Below are 19,006 nucleotides of genomic sequence, written 5' to 3' on the forward strand. Positions count from 1 at the left end.
CTCATATTAGAAAACTTCCTCAAGCTATTACTAAAAAACTCTAAACCAATTTCTTTAGGTATACACGAGAACAAGTCTATGACATCAATAGTTATAAAAATACGATCTTTATTCCATAAGTTTGGAGTCAGTTTACTCAAAAAGTTTCAGGAATCCTTCATAATATGAGTTAAATTCTCAGAAACATGTTTTGTCCATCTATCTGTAATGACACCCAAGTTATATGTTTTAGATTTTGAACCCAAAATAATGGGTCTAAAAGGGTGGTTTCTAATACTCTTGTGTACCTTAGGTATGCCTATGATATTAGCCAGAACTGGATATTCAGCTTTCATAAAAGAATACACTTCATAAGTAACTCTATTGTCTATCAAATATTATTATAATATTATTATATATAGTCTATATTAGCCTCAAAAGAAAGTAAATGGCAAATGTTAACTAATGCCACTAGCTCCCCGGGCATCAATGAACATATTAGTATAAAACCTCTTCTTATTCTAGATTAGGTGTATATTTTACTATATTTCAATATATTTATATGTAGTATATATATATTTTTAAATTTTATAATTATATTTACAGTTTAATGTGTACATTTTGTATTATATGCATATAGAGTTATGTTTATATTCACATAGTTTAAACAGTTTAAATATTGGAGTATGTCTTTAAATGGATTGAGTGCATTTTTTGGCGCCTAATTTAAGTATATAAACCATCATTTGGTTTGCTATTATGGTTCTGAAGAAGTCTGTATTATAGCAGATGAAAGCGCTTAACCATTATATGTTAAGAGTATCCAGTGTGTTTTGACAATAAATGTATTTCCTCAGTTCGAGCTGTGCTGTCTATTCTTGTCCTGCACCAGTTTTGGGTTCTGAGTTCTTGTACTCTATTTTTTGGATTTCGTTGTCGCTCTACTGGCATGGCAGGTCACCAAGATGAGGCGCCAGCTTCATTGAACAGGGAGGAATTTGCTCAACTTCGGATGGAAGTCACCAATTTACAAGCGGAGGTTACTAGACTTATTAATTTGGTTGGACAAACTTTGATTTCACCTAAACTATCTAAAAGTCCATCCAAACAAGGAGTGCAAAATAATTCTACCAGTAAAAGCATACAAGTACAAACAGGAAATGACATCAGCACGCAGATTGATATTCCAAATGGACAAGCGTGCGGCTGCAATGATGGCGTGCAGTCATTACAGGACTCTATTGAATCTATGAATCGAAATGCGAACACTATTCTTTCACCGGATAATGAGTTTACATTTGATTTTAGTTTATTTCATACCAGAGATGAAGCGAAGCGCATGGGAGCGCGACCTAAATGTCAGCAACCAGTGAGGACTTATTCTGCGATCACGAAGGTGCAAAACGCACACATTAAAGGTACTGTTAATAAAATAGCTTCTAGCCCTTATATTAAACAACAAAGTAATAAATATTTGGGCAAAATTGACACTGGTAATGACTTTTACGGTAAAAAACAGAGTACAAACGCTAATGATGTTTTTGACCAGTTTCTGTGTGATGAATATGAGTTTAGAAATGCAGATGAACATTATCAAGTTGCAAGAAATGAGAGAGTTCCTAGTTTGGGGACGGACTCTATTAAAGACATGATTTTTGCTTTAGGAAAGAAATTATTGGCTATTAAAAATGTTAAAATAGATAATGCTTATTTAGCAAAATGTATAGAGTTGCATATAGTTCCTAAGGGACTGAGATTTTTTAAACTACCCTTGGGGGTTGATTATACAACAAGCATTATAAATGAATTTAATAAAATGTTTGATGGCTTTGGTTATGAATATATGAGAACGCTGATGAAATTGAATGATGAAAAATTATCTGTTTTAGTGAGGGAGGTGGAAAAATTGAATCAGGATATTGTTAACGATGTATTATTTGAACAGTGGAAGGAATTATATCACAAGCAATTTCAAACAGCAGAAAATAAAGCAAAAAACATTTATGATAGAAAAAATAGAAAAATAAAGCGTGATTTAGAATTATATCACGTTAATAGAGCATATATTTGGCCACAGGACAGATCAGCATTCAGGATTAACAGACATCAGAGTTATAGAAATAGGACGGAACAATTAAGTAAGGATATGAATTTTCAGGGGGGCAGGTATTATCCAGCTCCGAAAAAACAAAACACACAGTGGAACAGGAGACAACAATAATTTACTCTGAACAACATCATGGTTTAGTGACCTTGGAGGACCCTGACTCAAAGTACATGGAAACTAATATATCTAATTTAAGTAGGTTATTATTAGATAATCGGTCAGTTGAAGGAATTATTCCCATACACAGTGAACATGGATTAAATTATGACAATGTGAATGAGTCTTTGGGGGGATCAAATATTTTATCCACTTTTAATGGATTTAATTACACTGAAATGGATATCTCTTATGAATTTTTTACATTGTTTAGTAAAGGAATGAAATACATTCCTAACATAGGTTTTAATTTAGTTGATTGTATTAAAAAAATGAAATTATTTTGTAGAAGGCTAAATTTAGCCTTACAGTTTGAACAACAAGAGGGAAGTGATATGCCTGTAGTACCACATGATTTAAGGAAGAAAAGTTCATACATCCCCATTATGAATCCACAAATAGCTAATTATGAAAAGATGGTTTGTAAGGATATATATATTGGTTTAACAAAAATATTAAAATAGGAAGTATGTATCAAAATGTTTTCAGGGACAATCTAACTATTGATGAGAGGTTTTGTTTGAACCAAATTATACGTAATACAGATAAGGGGGGGTATAGTTTTGTATAATACATTTGATTACAACACAGCTATTCATAATATATTATACACCTCTGGTAATTATGAAGTTGTTTCCATCAATGAGATCAATATAGAGTACAAGAGGATATATTTAGCTCTAGAGGAATATTTGATAGACAATAGAGTTACTTATGAAGTGCATTCTTTTATGAAAGCTGAATATCCAGTTTTGGCTAATATCATAGGCATACCTAAGGTACACATGAGTATCAGAAACCCCCCTTTTAGACCCATTATTTTGGGTTCAAAATCTAAAACGTATAACATGGGTGTCATTATAGATAGATGGACAAAACATGTTTATGAGAATTTAACTCATATTACGAAGGATTCCTGGAACTTTTTGAGTAAACTGACTCCAAACTTATGGAATAAAGATCTTATTTTTATAACTATTGATGTCATAGACTTGTTCTCGTGTATACCTAAAGAAATTGGTTTAGAGTTTTTTAGTAATAGCTTGAGGAAGTTTTCTAATATGAGTTGGGACAAAGTATGTTTAGTTACAGACATGATGGGTTTAGTGCTTGATCACAACTATATATTTTTCCTAGGTGAATTTTTTAGACAGAATAAAGGTGTTGCAATGGGGGCCTCTTGTGCCCCGATTTTTGCAAACCTAGTCATGGTAGAATGGGAGACTGAATATTTGTTTAAGAGTATATATTTTTCAGATATCGTTTTTTACACCCGATATTTGGATGATATATTTATTTTATGGAAGGGTACCTTATTGAGTATATTAATGGTACAACAGAATTTCTCAAGTTTACTTACACTACCAGTGACGAGGGTATTGCCTTTTTGGACACCTTTATTAGTCATAGCAATGGAGGGTTTGCATCTAGAATTCACAGGAAAACAACATTTTCCAATGATTATATTGAATTTAGCAGTAATCATCCTCCACATGTGTTTAAAAATGTTTTCAAAGGACAGTGTATTAGGGCTGCGAGAATGTCCTCCACTAAGGAAATTATGGAAAATGAGATACAAATTATACATAATATGTTTGAAAATAGAGGTTACCCTCATATTTTGTTGAATGATGTTGTTGGATATGTTTATAAACATTGGGGTACCAAATATCAACCCCTATTGGGTAGGGTATCCAATATAAACAACAATAATAACATAAAGAATAATGCCTTGGTTCGTGAGAAAAACAATAGAGTATGTGTTTTAATGTATACTCCATTTGTACAATATCTTAAGGAGATAGTCAAACGACACTGGGAGGTGATTACAGCTTCGGAAAATATAGGGGCAATATTGGGTAGCCATCCAAATTTTGTATATAAAACAGCATCTAATATAAAAAGGATACTTGAACAAGCAATTAATAATCCAAAAAAGAGATACACAGGAACGAGGAAATGTGGGTCCTGCAAACAATGCAGGGCTATTAATGAAGCGATGTTCATTAGATTAGAAGACATCAATAGAACAACTGTTAGATGCAGGGCAGGCAATTGCAATACCAAACAAGTGGTTTATCTTGCGACTTGTTTAGCCTGCCCTGCATTCTATATTGGAAAGACTGAGAGACAGTTAAAGAAGCGTATATATGAACATTTATATAAGATCCAGGTTCAAGACAAAAATAATGCCTTATTTAAACATATTAGTGACAAAGGGGACTTCCACAGTTTTAAGTTTTCTATTATAGATCAAGTGGATAGTTTAATACAAGGGGGGAATTGGAAAGCTATATTAGCCTCAAAAGAAAGTAAATGGCAGATGTTAACTAATGCCACTAGCTCCCCGGGCATCAATGAACATATTAGTATAAAACCTTTTCTTATTTTAGATTAGGTGTATATTTTAGTATATTTCAATATATTTATATGTAGTATATATATTTTTATATTTTATAATTATATTTACATTTTAATGTGTACATTTTGTATTATATGCATATAGAGTTCTGTTTATATGCACATAGTTTAAACAGTTTAAATATTGGAGTATGTCTTTAAATGGATTGAGTGCATTTTTTTGGTGCCTAATTTAAGTATATAATAGGTTCATACTAGGCTATCTGCCCTAGAGCATTTATAAGCCTAGCCCAGAGTTTTGTGGCTTTCGACACCCCTTTAGTTTGAAGGATACTATGCCCATTATTTTGCTGTGCCTCTGTCAAGCAGTGACACTGAGGTAATCCCTGGGGTATACCTGCGATCTCCCATCCATTGGTCAAGATTTCTCTTGAACAAAGCCAGCGAGGTGCTCTGCCTCACATGTACCGGGATTTTGTTCCACAGCATAGGGAGTCTCTGGGTGATGAATCTGCCCCTCCAGCACATCCTATTAATAACCGTGTTAAGGTTTAGGTCTCTTGCCCTTGTAGTTCTGATGGATTTAGATTTTTTGAGGTGAAGCATGTTCATTAATTCCGGGTTGGACATGGCCTTGTATGTCAGGCACAGGTCACCTCTGAGCAGATGGTAAGCGACTGAATAGAGCTAGAGTTCCTTCAGTCGGGCAGCAGAAGACATATTTTTGAGACCCTTTATCCTTTTGGTGAGGAACTTTTGGGGCCTTTCCAATTGCTGCAGGTGTCGGGTCAGATACATTCCGAATGGGGCATTGTACTCAATCATTGGTCTGATGAGTGATGAGTACAGGGGAATGATGACCTCCCTTGATCTAGATGTGAATCCCTTCATGATCAGGTGGGCAATGTAGAAGGTCTTCCTAACTACTTTGGCAACGTGAGTGTCAAACGAAAGGTTACTGTCAACCTGGGTCCCCAGATCCCTGATAACCTCTTCTGTGCTTAGTGGATTGCCACCTATATGGTAGCTAGGGGTAACCTTGTTTTTCCCGAAGGGTATGACTATGCATTTTTTGGCATTTAACTTTAGGCCATGGTTCTGGCACCAGTTATCCGTTTCTATGAGACCCTTCTGAAAGATATCTGTGTCAGATGGGTTTTTAACTATGGTGCCCAGTTTGCAGTCATCTGCAAACTTTGTCAGCCATAATCCTCCTGTGTTTGCTTGTACTTCTGAAAAGTAGATGCTGAACAAGAGTGGGCCCAGGACTGAGCCCTGTGGGACACCACTTGTGACAGGCTTGGAGTCTGACATGGCGCCAGCAACTCTGACCCTGTGGGTTCTGTCACTTAGCCAGTTTGCAACCCATCTTGTGAGGTATGGGTTTACATTTAAGCTGGTGAGTTTTTCAATGATACCCGAGTGGGGTATTGTGTCGAAAGCCTTTGCCAGGTCAAGGTAGGCTGTGTGGACTGCCTTGCCCTCATCAATGGCCTTGGTGACTGTTTCGAAAAAGTCAACCAAGTTTAAAAGGCATGATCTGCCCTTGACAAAGCCAAACTGGGTTGGATCCAATGTCTGCAAGTCCCCTATGTCTTTATGAGTTCCATTATGATCCTCTCCATAGCTTTGCAGACCAGGCTTGTCAAGCTGATGGGACGGTAATTTCCAGGGTCGGTGGAGGCACCTCCTTTGTGAAGTGGGACCACAGTTGCTGTACGCCACTCCTTGGGTACGTATCCTGAGGTGAGGCTAAGATTAAACAGCTGCCCTAACTGCGGGTTTAATTCCTCATTGAGTTCGTGGAGCACACAACCGGGGACACCATATGGTCCCATGGATGCTGTGTTTTTCGCCTTGGAGACAGCAGTTCTCACCTGAGCATTTGAGATGTTTGGGGGGCTACAATCCTCTGGTATAGATATCTCTCCTTTTGGGGGGGCGGGGGGGGGATTTGCACTGAACCTGTCAGCCAGTATGTTAGCAATGTCTGTAGGTTCAGTGACTCTAAACCCATCATTTGGTTTGCTATTATGGTTCTGAAGAAGTCTGCATTATAGCAGATGAAAGCGTTTAACCATTATATGTTAAGAGTATCCAGTGTGGTTTGACAATAAACGTATTTCCTCAGTTCGAGCTGTGCTGTCTATTCTTGTCCTGCACCAGTTTTGGGATCTGAGTTCTTGTACTCTATTTTTTGGATTTTTTTGAATACGGAAATTATTTACAAGCAGTAAACTGCACAGCTTTAGATACAGATAGTAATAAAAAGTTGTGTAGGTATAGTAAGAGAAAAAAATTACATATGCAAAAGATATTGGTAATTCCTAGTAGTAAACAGTTACAGTTTGATATAGGGCCATTTTAGTATGAGTAGATATGGACTTAGAGAAGCAAGTTAACCTTGTGGCTAAAAAGAAAAACAAAGGTGTGCACAAGGAGAAAAACTGTGGAGGAATTCAAGGAGTTTATATTTGCTAAAAGCAAGGTAGGTGAGTAGCAAGAACATAACCAAGATTTGGAAAGATGGTCTTTAGGAAAGGTCTTGAAATTTTGGTAGTAAGGGAATTGTCAGATAGTGGTGACAAGTTACTCAAAGATTTAGTGTACAGACTGTGGCCACTGTTGTCTTATTGATTTATAAATAGATAGAAGATGTTTTTCAGAAGGTAGCTGCTCCCGATGAGGAAGACAGTGTTGTAAAATAGCGGAGGAGGAAATGGTTGGAGACACTAGCGGGTCATAGAGAAGTTTGAGTTAGGAGTAACTGGTTTATGAATAGTTGCTGTGGAAGTTCAAACCAGTTAAGTTAAGCGATAGGCAGTGATGAGATTTATTAGGTTGGGCAATGAAGAATTTAGCTTTTTTGTTGTACCACTGTTCAGGCTTAGCTTTCAGGGTGGTAGTAAGGTTGGTTAGGAGAGGTGAGGCATAAAGAAGAGCGAGTAGGAGGGTATGCATTTGTAAGTTTGGGTCTATAAGAGTTCACTAGGAATTGTTTAGCCCTGTATAACACACTGAATTTTTGATGGATTAATTTGAAGATATAATTTATATGCAAGTCAAATTTGAGATTTTCAGCAATAGTTACACCTAATAGTTTGGTATGAGGGATGACATCTATTACTGTGTTGTTTAAAGATATTATTTTAAAGGATAGTTTGTCAAGAGAGTGTTGTTTGGGACAGACTAAGATGAGTTTGGTCTTCTTATGATTAAGCAAGAGCTGGTTGTTGGTACGCTAGTTTCTGGTGGAGTTAAAGGTGTTTTGAGTCCGTGTTTATAATTCAGTAAGATTGCTTCGGGAGTATGTTATAGCAGAGTCATCCACATACTGGACTAGTTTTGCACATTTAGATCTGGATAAAAAGGTTGTTAATAAACATGTTTAAGAGGCGAGGGCCTAGGATGGAGTCCTGAGGAACACCAGTGACGACTGGTAGATAAGGAGATATAGAAGAGTCCCATTTGATAGATTAACATCTGTCAGATAAATAACTGGAGAACCAATTAATGCAAGAGGTTGAAGGAATCTCTCAGACAATATAGAAAATGCTGATGTTGGTTCTAGATCATGATCTGGTAGTAAAACACAAACTTAATTTTTAGGCATAAAATATACAGCTCTTCAACCTGCATACTATGATCAAAGATACAAACTGTGTGACACAGAAACCAGCTGGTGGCTGCAGGCACTAGTCTGGAGAATGATGTCATGGCACATGGTGCCAGATGATGCCTCCATGTGTAGAAACTGAACAGTGATGCATACCATGACTGTATATCCGTACTGAGGATGACTCCTGAAAGCAGAAGAACTTACAGACAGTGCTGCTGACAAACAATAATCTCACTTTTGTTCTGCAGTTTGACTGACTGGCTAACTGACTGGCTTTAATTTTGACAAGGATTTTAATGCTAATGGAGAGGCCAGAATTCAGTGCTTCTCAAAGCTGGAAACATTTGTCTAAGAATTTATTACGTAAATGATTTTCTGAAGGTAGATTAGGTATTTTTGTCTACAATGTTACTACAGACGGTGGTCGCAACAGCAGAACTGTGGTTTTAAGAGTGCTGATTTAAGGAAAAAACAAATATGTTTATATGGCAAAAAAGGGTCAACAATGATTAGTTTACTTAGTTAACAGATTAACAAAAAATGCATATTTAAAGAATGTTTTAATGGTTACCAGCTTTTTATTCTGTTTTAATACCATAGCTGTTTCTACAGTAGAAATGCACATTATCAAATTATTTCTTACAATCTAAGCACTGCATAACATGACCTAAATATGGCCACTTGCTAGGGTTATCATACTGTTTACATGGTTGCCCCCCACCCCTGACTTCTGTATTTGTTTAGAGTTCCAAACAGTCCCTGGAACCAAAACCTCAAAAGTTTAAACATTGAACATATTCATAAAGGTGTACAGAGCTCTAGCACTGAAGAGAGCTTAATTCTTACACACACACCAGAAATTATCAGGAAAAAGAAAAGTTCATAAAGGTTTTCATGGAAAGAAATTCTGAATGAAATAACCTAGTAAACTATATTAAAAACAGAAATGACCCATACTGCCTCTGATGACAAGTGCTCTACTTTATAAATTTTGCATTACCTTCTCTTATTCGTTTTATTTTCTAATTTGTACAGAGTGACTGTGACCAGCCAAGTGCAACAACCTATTTCCAGCACAGACACAGCACAGTCTCAAAGAGTGTAACAGATAGCTTCTAGAAGTCATGTAAAAATCCACTACTCAACGAACAGCGGCATTTATGTCTACATCTATTATAGCTATATTAGTATGTTATATGACATCACATTCATATCAAAGGAAATAGACAATTTGAACTGAGCACCCAAACTGAGTCAAAGTGCATCGAGCAAAGTAGATAAAGCACCATCCTAAGCATGTTATTTACTTTTTAGGCATTTATCCTTTGTTTACCAGGTTAGTCCCACTAGGCTTACTGAAAACTGTACAAAAAATAAACACTTCTATGCTGCACAACTTGACAATGAATTCTACCCATCTCTCTTTTTTTCTTTTACTCTGTATCAATCTCTTTCAGTATTAATAAGTCTTTCAACTTTATGACTTGCTCAGCATTAAGTTAAGTTTACTGCTTCATTTCTTTGAATGTAACACTATGAGAATGGTCATAGAGTTAAGGTTACATTTCACACTCGCACACACATACACACAAATATTTTTTTCCCTTCGGTTTTGTAGGGGGGTATACCCCCACTACTCAAATATACCCACTCCATCACACTACTTTGAGGAAGAGGGTAAAGTATGATTAGACAATTAATATTCATGATGTCACAGCCAAAAGTGCATGGCATGTCAGTCATGCATAATTTGCATACTACATCACAGCCAGTAGGCATGTCAATCACGTTGGCCACACCCACTCCTGCCCAAAACAGCCAGGGGAATAATACAATAAAACAAAGCCGGTGCAAGTACAACAAAATCCTCCATCTTTAAGAAAGTAGACTGTACGCCCACTCTGCCACTTGCCCCTTTTCATTAGAAAGAGAGGGCTGCAGACCTTTAGCCTTCCAGAGGAATGAACAGAAGTGCTCCAGCCACACTGATAAATAAATGGGCCTAATTAGGTGGGAATTTTGGAGAAATAAAAATTACTCAGCCTTACTCTGGAGGTTACAGATCAGATGCAATTTAACACTGCTTATAAAGAACTGCTACATGGGTCTGATGTTTGCACAGTGAAAAATCGACACCCTGAGTCTAAATTAACATTACTCATTCTGATTCTGTGACTTAATATACAGGCTTTGTCAAGATTAATGCAGTCAAATGCATCTTCACTGAATTGTATGATGTATCTTTTTGGGAACAGGCACAGTCAGCCAGTTATATGAATACATCACAAGTTCTAAAATTACCAACCAAGTGAACTAACTCCTTCTGAATTTAGTGTAATGCCAGTAATCACTTACCTGTGCTGTTCATGTAATGATTCTACTTTAGTAAGGAAATCTTCATTCTGATCTGGTAAGAAGCTGAAATCTGAGAGATAACCTGGATGATGCTGATCAGGAATGTGGTCTCCGATTTCAGCTGTTTAAAGATTAAGTGATATTTAAAAGATGTTTTTAAAGCCATTACTGTTTCTTGCCAAATATCAAAGGATATGTTGCAGTACCTAACAGGACTGCAAAAGACAACTGTATTTTTTATGATTCATTCCATGTTTATGTTTGTAATTTTACTCTACTGGTCTAATCTAGAATTATAAATCCTAAGTAAAGCATCATTGCCTCATGATACAAGATAATACATACAATATAAATGAGAAGATCACATTTTAAACACATTCCATTCACAAAATATATAAAATTTGATGCCAAAAGTAGTTACATATAAGAAGTCACAATTAACCAATGTTTTCGGTCAGTATACTATATTATGTCAAGGACAAAATAAAGCAGTTTTCCAATAGTTAAAAAAAGAATGCAATTGAAAGAAGGTAAAAAAAAAAAAATAGCCCTGAATTTCAGAGCACTCTGTTAAAATCACATTTACTTAAGACCAATACTTTTTACACAGTAAAAACATCTAAAAATAGAACACAAGTTACTCAAGTCAATGACATGAAGTGGTTAAAAAGGAATGTGCTAATACAAATCTCTAATGGCCAATGTGTAAAACGTGTTGAAACAGTTCCCAGAGTTGAGAAGTAGTAAAAGGTACTGACCTATCACCTCACCATTCTGAACTTCCTGTACAGGATAATGTCATCCATGGTCTATGACAGGTCTGTGCCTCAAAGAATTTTACTGTACTGATAAAGGCCAATTAAGGGTCTAACCATTTACAGAGTATACAGACTAAATGGTAATAAAACGTTAAGATATACAAGACCTGATAAGAGGGTGGACTGATATTTATGGACAACTTTTATTATAATACAAACATGAATGAACTATTAAGGGATGGGGATATCTCCTTCTTCTCACCTGAATAAGACAAACACTTGACCAGTTTTTTTTGAGCTCATGAGCTTTTCTAAGTATGAGTTGTTTATATAAATATAGCATATGCAAGAGACATCTCCCTTTTTTTTTATTAGCTTGACAGAAAGAAACCAAAAGTTGCATGGAATGATTCATAGGTACTGTTAAGACAATACCTCTGCTAAAAAGATCTCTGGCATAAAAAATGAATTCATATTCAAGGAAAACTCTCTAATTATTTAAGTACATGTAAGGGGGTTTACACATGTAGGCCTGTAACTCAGAAATCCTTCTGCCATAGGTACCAATTAAATGAGTTTTTCATGAGAGCTACTTGACATATACACTGTACTTGGTGGTTCACGGAGAGAGTAACTGCATTTTGGCATGCCAAATGCTAAGTCCCAATGAGGAGAAATGTATCCTTTTGGTGGTCTCAGGCTAGTAAACACACAGAAAATTTGCACATGTGAACTTCGATTAATGAACATGCCAAATCAAATTTAAATATGTAGTTTAAACAGTTCCAAGGGCAGTTCAGGACAATATAAAAGGTCTAGACCATGTGAAACCATGTCACACGTCTTCATTTCTGTAGGTAGGATTTTCATGCACTCAGTCTCCTAGCTTTCTTTAACATGCTCAATACTCGGTTAGAAAATTAAATGAAACTTGCCATAATCAATAAAAGTACTGATGAAAGGGCCATAACTGATGTTAAAGTGACTTTAATCATGATCCCAGTACAGTCCCACAGGACACAATAATTTGCATAAAACGCTTTAAAGATTCATCACATTTTTCGTCCCACTGTAGACTTCTTTAGATACAGAATACATCCACACCAAGACTATCCAATACTATTTATACATCTCCTTAATGTGAATCATCCAAAAAAATCAATCAACCATTAGAATTCAATAGTAAAAAAAGTATAAAACATAGGAAACAGTTTAAATTCTTATAAAACAATATAAAAACATTTTCTGTAAATCTAAACCATTTGTTATTAAACTTTTAATAAGTCTTAATCAATAAGATGAAAGTTAAAATATTAACATAAAAATTAAAAACGTAAGTTTTATAAACATTATAAAAATTGTAAAAAAAAAAAAAAAAAAAAAAGAAAAAAGGGGGGGTGAGTTTGCTACCACTTGTGATCATTTGGCACCATTTATAAAGGCAAAATTACTTTAAAACCTTATAAATCTAATAAGATGAAATAAACTTAAAAGCCTACTATAATCTAGCTGCTCTAAGCTTCAATACCGGGGCAAGGGAAACCACATCATTAAGATCAGGGTATTTACTGGCCTCCCAAAACTATTTGCCAATATAATTCCCTACATTCAGTTTTTAGGTTTAGGGTAACTTATTTCATTACCATATTCAAACCTGTCTCTCCACTTTCCTTTTCTTTTGGTATAAAATATTAATACATTTGTTATTTATCTGGTTCCTTAATTCAAAATATTTTTTCTTATGTTCGACTGTAAACAAAAGGTCATTGACAATACTTGCATTAACATTTTCAATTTGTTCCATTAGGTTCTTCATTTCCCTTTCATTATGTCTGACTATTGCTTTCATTAAATCAAATCACCAATTGTCAATCATCCCATAGCTAACTGTGAAAATTAGAACCTTATTTACATTGTTTGGAGACTTCCAAACAAGCAAATCCTTAGGTACAATAGATTCTCTATATCCAAGGTTTCACAGTAACACGTCATTCAGCTTCTTAATACTGTTAGCATACAGTTTCATGTACTGGCATCCGATCAATAAATCTAAGGTTTTTAGTGAGCCAACTGCCCAAATCACTGGTGGTGTGATTATTAACATTACAGTCACCTTGTTCATTGTTGTTCAGTCCTCCCTGGTCATTTCCTTCCCTCCCTGCTCACTTCCTTCTGTATTGCGTTCACAAACTGAACTTGCTTAAGTAGCTGCCGCAATGTTAGATATTCATAATGCACTTCATCCATTTCAAGCTCAGCACTGGTTAGCTAAAGGAAGCAGTTTCTCAACACCTTTAAGATTCACAAGCTCTATAGTTTCCCTCCTAGCTCCCACAGTACACCATGGTTCCCCTTCTCTTGAGATCACATCTGTCCCAAGGACATCTAGGACACTGACTTAAGGAAGATCTCCAGGCCACTCCTCTGCATGTTTCTATGGAAAGGACTGGAAATGTAAGGGGAAGGGTGTGCAAAACTGCTGAAGTGGACTGACACAGATCAGAAAGATCTACTGTTACAGTAAGTAGACAACTGATGTATTACATGATCCAATCCATCCACTTCAGCCTCAGGAAAGAGTCTCCAGCAGACCTCCAGAAAAGTATTAAGACAGATTATCATACAGTACAATGGCTGAGAAGGTAGACCTTGACCTTACACATAAAAATGATAGTGCCTTACAAAAATATACAATCAAGCCACATCATGGTCAAAGATATCATCAAGTAAAGAATTCTTGAAAAAATTCAAGGAGACGGGTATAGCTCTATCAGAGCGTACTTCATGTGCACTTCACAAGATTTTATAGTATTTTCCACTGCAAAAAAGTATCTTGGAACCTTTCTGCCCTCACTTGTTTTAAGAAAAAGAAACAACTGATCATCTTTTCTTACGTTGTTTACTCTCGCTACACAGAAGCATAGTTAGTGATGACAGTCCATGCAATGGAGCAAACACTCACCCCTACAAATACTGAGGAAAGAACATAGTAAGACTGACTGACTGATTAAGGTTCATTTTTTTTTTTTTGCTACTTTGGGCAAGAAATTTGGGTTTGTATGTGGTGGTGCTGCGGTAGTGTTGTCGCCTCACAGTAAGACATTGTCCTGATCGATTCTCAGCTAAAGCGTCTTCTGTGTGGAGACATGCGTGAATGGGCGTACCTTCACTGAAGGTTGTGCATCAGGGCTGGCAACTCGGTACATAAAAATCTACTGCCAATCATTAGCGGACCGGAGTTCCGCTGTGGCGACCCCTAACCGGGAAAAGCCAAAAGATACAACATGTAAAGAAACCATAACCTTCTAAAATATTATACAAGTTTTAGAATACAAAGTTTGGACCTCAGAAATTCTCCTAGATTAAGTTACTGCCATCAAAAACAGAGTCTTCCATGATGAAAATTTAAGATCAGTCATAAATGCTGGTTTAAATGGGAGCAATGTCAACTTTCTTAGCATGAAGTTTAAAAGCCATAGTGGGGCAGGTTCTCTGAAGGGAGTTCTAAGCATGAAGTTTCCCCACAAAAAAATGCCTTGCAGACTTTTAAAGAAGCTAGGAAAGACGAAATCATACAAAAACAGAAAGAGCCGCTAAGTGAACTTTTGAAGATGGAGTAGCTGGATCAATTTTCAAAAATGTAAACTGAAAACTATAAGACTCCTAGAAAGGGAACTGAGAAGGGATCTAGCCGTTGTTCCACTGCCCATTAAAAATATATATATCCATTTACTCGTGTACATCTCCCCATAAGATGTCTTCTGGGATGCCATAAATATCTGGATCACCCACAAAGGGAACAATGGGCCCATGGCCATTGGAAGAACTAGAGAAAACCATACTTTTAGCCTAAGAAGCTGCAGGTGTGGGTAATGCATGCCAGATGGATGATTTATGAAATTTTGTGGCATCTGAAAACAGGTGACTTTCCTAAAAGGTTTGGCCATAGTAGAGGAAACAAAACCCCTCTCTGGGCCAAAAACAGGGTTAGGAGGATGACTCTGGCATTGTGCATTTTTGTTTTCTACAATAATTTTATTACAGGCAGAAACGGGGAAAATAAAGATTATTTGTTGGCCACTGCTGGATCATAACACTCAAGGTGTCTGTCCCTATGAGAGATTATAGAAAATTAGCTATTGCATTTGGCATTGATCAGAGATGTAAAGAGGTCACAGAAAAGCTTCCCCAGTGACAAAAGATGGCATTTGACACTGACGGAGAGACCAATCATGATGCATCAGTAAACACTAACTGAGCTTTGCCAGTAGGGAGTCACCCACCTCGAAATACACATTGCACTCAAAGTGTTTTTTTAACTATAGCCCATTTTTATAACATCACTGTTTCCTAACAGAAGGGGTAGGAGTGAGTCCCCCATCTCCACTTGTTGAGGTGCCAAACCACTACCTTGTTGCTGACATGGATGAAACTGCACTCTTGCAGGAGTCTTGTATAGTGTGAAATGTTAGGAGGACAGCCCTCATCTTCATGACTCTGATGTGCTAAGAGACCTCTTCTTGAGACCAAGCCTATCTGACTGTCTGTCCAAAACATTGCCCCCACCCACCTAAGGGCAGCTGCGTAATTCATACTGGGGGGAAATTACGGACAAAGAGACAACTCTGTTAAAGACTGACTTACTCAAATGACCATTGAAGAAGACAATGGGAAGTGTTTGACAATCAAATTGGAAAGGACATCAGATCAGAGTTCTGATTCTACTAGATCCTGAGTGCCGACTGAAATATCTTAAACCCGCATAAGGATTCAAGAAAAGTGTCACTGCAATTAGACATGAAACCTTTGGGACAGCAGGAGAATGCAGATGATTGATAGAACTACCAGTAATTCAGGCTGGTGGAAGACTGACCACACAGGTCTACATGCCAAGGAGACCATAAAGTTCTATGCAATGGACCCAGCTATGACTTTGCAGTGTTTACTGATCCCTTCCAAAGCTGTGACTAACTGAAGTAATTTCTTGTTCAGGTCAATGATTCCTCACTGTGGCTGTGAGCAGCCAGTTGTCTAGGCAAGGGAAGACTTGAGTGCTCTTCACCCTAAGATAGGCTGCTAGGCTCCCATGCATTTGGTAAATGCCCTGGGAGCTTTTGCCAAACCAAAATATAAGGACTGGAACTGACAGTAAGTGGCTCTGACCCCCTGGGCACAGGAACCTCCTGGACTCCCTAGCTACCTTGATATGGCAACAGGTATGCTGGAGATCTAAAGAGCTCATCAAGTATGGAAGGGTCAAAATGCACAGAGTTCATCCAGATCAATTTATCTTACATACCGATTTAAATTGCTTAGACCTAATATGGACCTGAGGTCTTTTGTTTTCCGGAAAACAAAGTATTATGAATAAACTCCACATTCCCCTCTGGTCTGGTAAGAACTCTTGGCTGGCTCTCTGTGATAAGAGGTTTGCTACTTCTAATTTGGTTGCATGCTTTTGATGAGTGAGACGCATGGAATTACGGATGCTGGCTTGGTGGGGTTATAAAGAGAATGTCTGTAGCCTCCGGATACAATCCACTTGCCCTATGTGATGACCAGACACACACAAAGTTGCAGGAAGCTCAGACTTTTGACTACTTACATATATAGAGAAATGGAGAGGCAAGTACTCAGAGATTCTGTGACTGCCCCACCCAGAGAAAGCGCTGCAAAATAGCTGATTTTGTGGCCCACCTCTACCTCTAGGATGTCATGTTCTAGAAACCACCTAATACTCCAGAGGTTTCTGTCAAAACATTGCTCAAATGGGAGGTTTTGACTCCTTTTTTAAACCAAAGGTTCTATGCAGTCTTGATTATGTGAGTGTTCTCTGAGAAAATAACTTCACTCCAACAACTGTGAGCCTTTTTCCCTTCTGGCTTACTTTTCTGCAGGCTTTCATTCAACTGTTGCCCTAACAATAATGAGGCATGATAAGGTGCACAGGTGAAAAGTCTTAAAGTTGTCTGCAAACTTAGTGTCTGAGCTAGGTGTGGCAATGAAAGGCAAAACCTGACCATACTACTGTAGCCATTCTATTAACTGCATTATGCAGCAGTCTCATGGAAAGATTATTTATACTGACTTAAGCAGTCAGCTGAGAAACTAATTTCCTTTGAATGCTCCCATGGGGTAACCTGGTCAGTATCTCTACAGTCTTTCAAAATTAAATCACTGAATCGTAAGTCATATGCATCAGAAAATTCAAAGCCCTGACACATACGATACCTGGCAAGTAAATACAACTTCTCAAGTGGTTCAATGCCTTACAGTTCTTGATGTGAGATGAACTGTTGAGCTTCTCCTCCAAGGGTTCTTTTCTAAGTGCAAAAGCCATTACAACGGAGTCAGTTAAATGGGCCTTACTCCAACATTTGTGATAACGGGAAGGAAGGGTAGAGGGGTTCAAGAGATCTTGTCACGTCCTCTAAGGATACGTGCCACAACAGCTTGCTGTGGCCAAGCCCTCTGTATGACCAACAAAACTATGCAGACTGCAAGGGTAACCAACCAGGAATCAGTGGAAGGGAGCAAAAGCCTCCTGCAATCTTCACATAGGGAGTCTGAATCAGTTGCCCCTGATCTCAGCTATCGCATCAATTCTAAACTTTCCCCAAACTTGGAGTTATCAATAAGGCTAACCACAGAAGCCTCTCCTTCTAAAACAGGATGCAGGGTGAGAGACTCCGCAAAGAAGGTCAAGTACTTCCTTAAACACCTTTGATTCTTGAGGACACTTGGGAGGGACTGGACTGTGTGTGAGAAAGAAGAATCTACACTATCTCTGCAGTAGCATGCCACTACCCTTCATGCGGGGGGGGGGGGGTATCCTTTAGATTTAGAGCTTTCAAAGGTGGAGTTAAAGATGGTGCCAAATCTAAGAGAATGTTATCCACCCCTCAGGACTGCATCTGTATTGCTTACCGATTCTAAACAACTGGCACCAAAATGATCAGTCCCAAATAAACCAGTGGAATCCTTAATTTTGGTGCTTGATGTAATTGACAATGAAAGAGCCATCTTGGCTCCTGCATGGACACTGCCATTAGTGTCGAGGAAGGTTTCAGTGCTGAGGTGTTGAATACCAAGGTTAATGCTAACAGTGGCCCCTGAGGTAAGGAAGCTGAAGTAGTTGCTGACTTGTAAATACTGACAACCTTGGCTATAACAGCATTCAGCACCAAATACCTCAAAGCCATGGTTGCTGATGCAAGATACCACCAATGAAAACTCAAAGGTTGGCACTGGTGCCCCAGCTTTGTGGTGCAAAGGGAGAAAGCTCCACGTGTGGCCCAGATTACTCAAGACTGATCAGCAGCTCAAGAAGCTGAAACAGTCAGGGATAGGTAGGTAACAGAAGTGTGACTTAAGTTGGCAGACTTGCCTGGAAGGAAGATTTGTGGTCACTCCTTCCCTAGAGATGACATGGGACTCCAAGGGAGTGGTATAGACTGTTTTCTTGAGCAATATCCGGGGGGGGGGGGGGGTCCATTGGAGCTAGACTCCACATCTGCACAATGTTTCTGAAAACACAATGTCTTCAGTTTCTATTCAAATACAAAAGCTATTCTGTTTCAAACACCTGGTAACAAATTCAGCAAATCTGGAAATTAACTACCAAGACTCAAAGGTGATGACATAAGAATCAATTTGAAACATAAGTGTCCG

General features: G+C 37.7%; 1 protein-coding gene across 1 annotated transcript in view; it reads right to left on the bottom strand.

The window, feature by feature from the left end:
* PTPN3 (protein tyrosine phosphatase non-receptor type 3) overlaps positions 1-19,006 on the bottom strand; it is a 2,272,168-nt gene that overhangs the window by 1,469,881 nt on the left and 783,281 nt on the right. Inside the window, exon 9 of the mRNA XM_044065075.1 lies at positions 10,578-10,698. Coding sequence (XP_043921010.1) covers positions 10,578-10,698 — 121 coding nt within the window. The remainder of the gene's footprint in view (positions 1-10,577; positions 10,699-19,006) is intronic.

The sequence above is a fragment of the Protopterus annectens genome, chromosome 3.part0 (genome assembly GCF_019279795.1).
Source record: "Protopterus annectens isolate FY-2018-M chromosome 3.part0, PAN1.0, whole genome shotgun sequence".
Classification (NCBI taxonomy): domain Eukaryota; kingdom Metazoa; phylum Chordata; order Ceratodontiformes; family Protopteridae; genus Protopterus; species Protopterus annectens.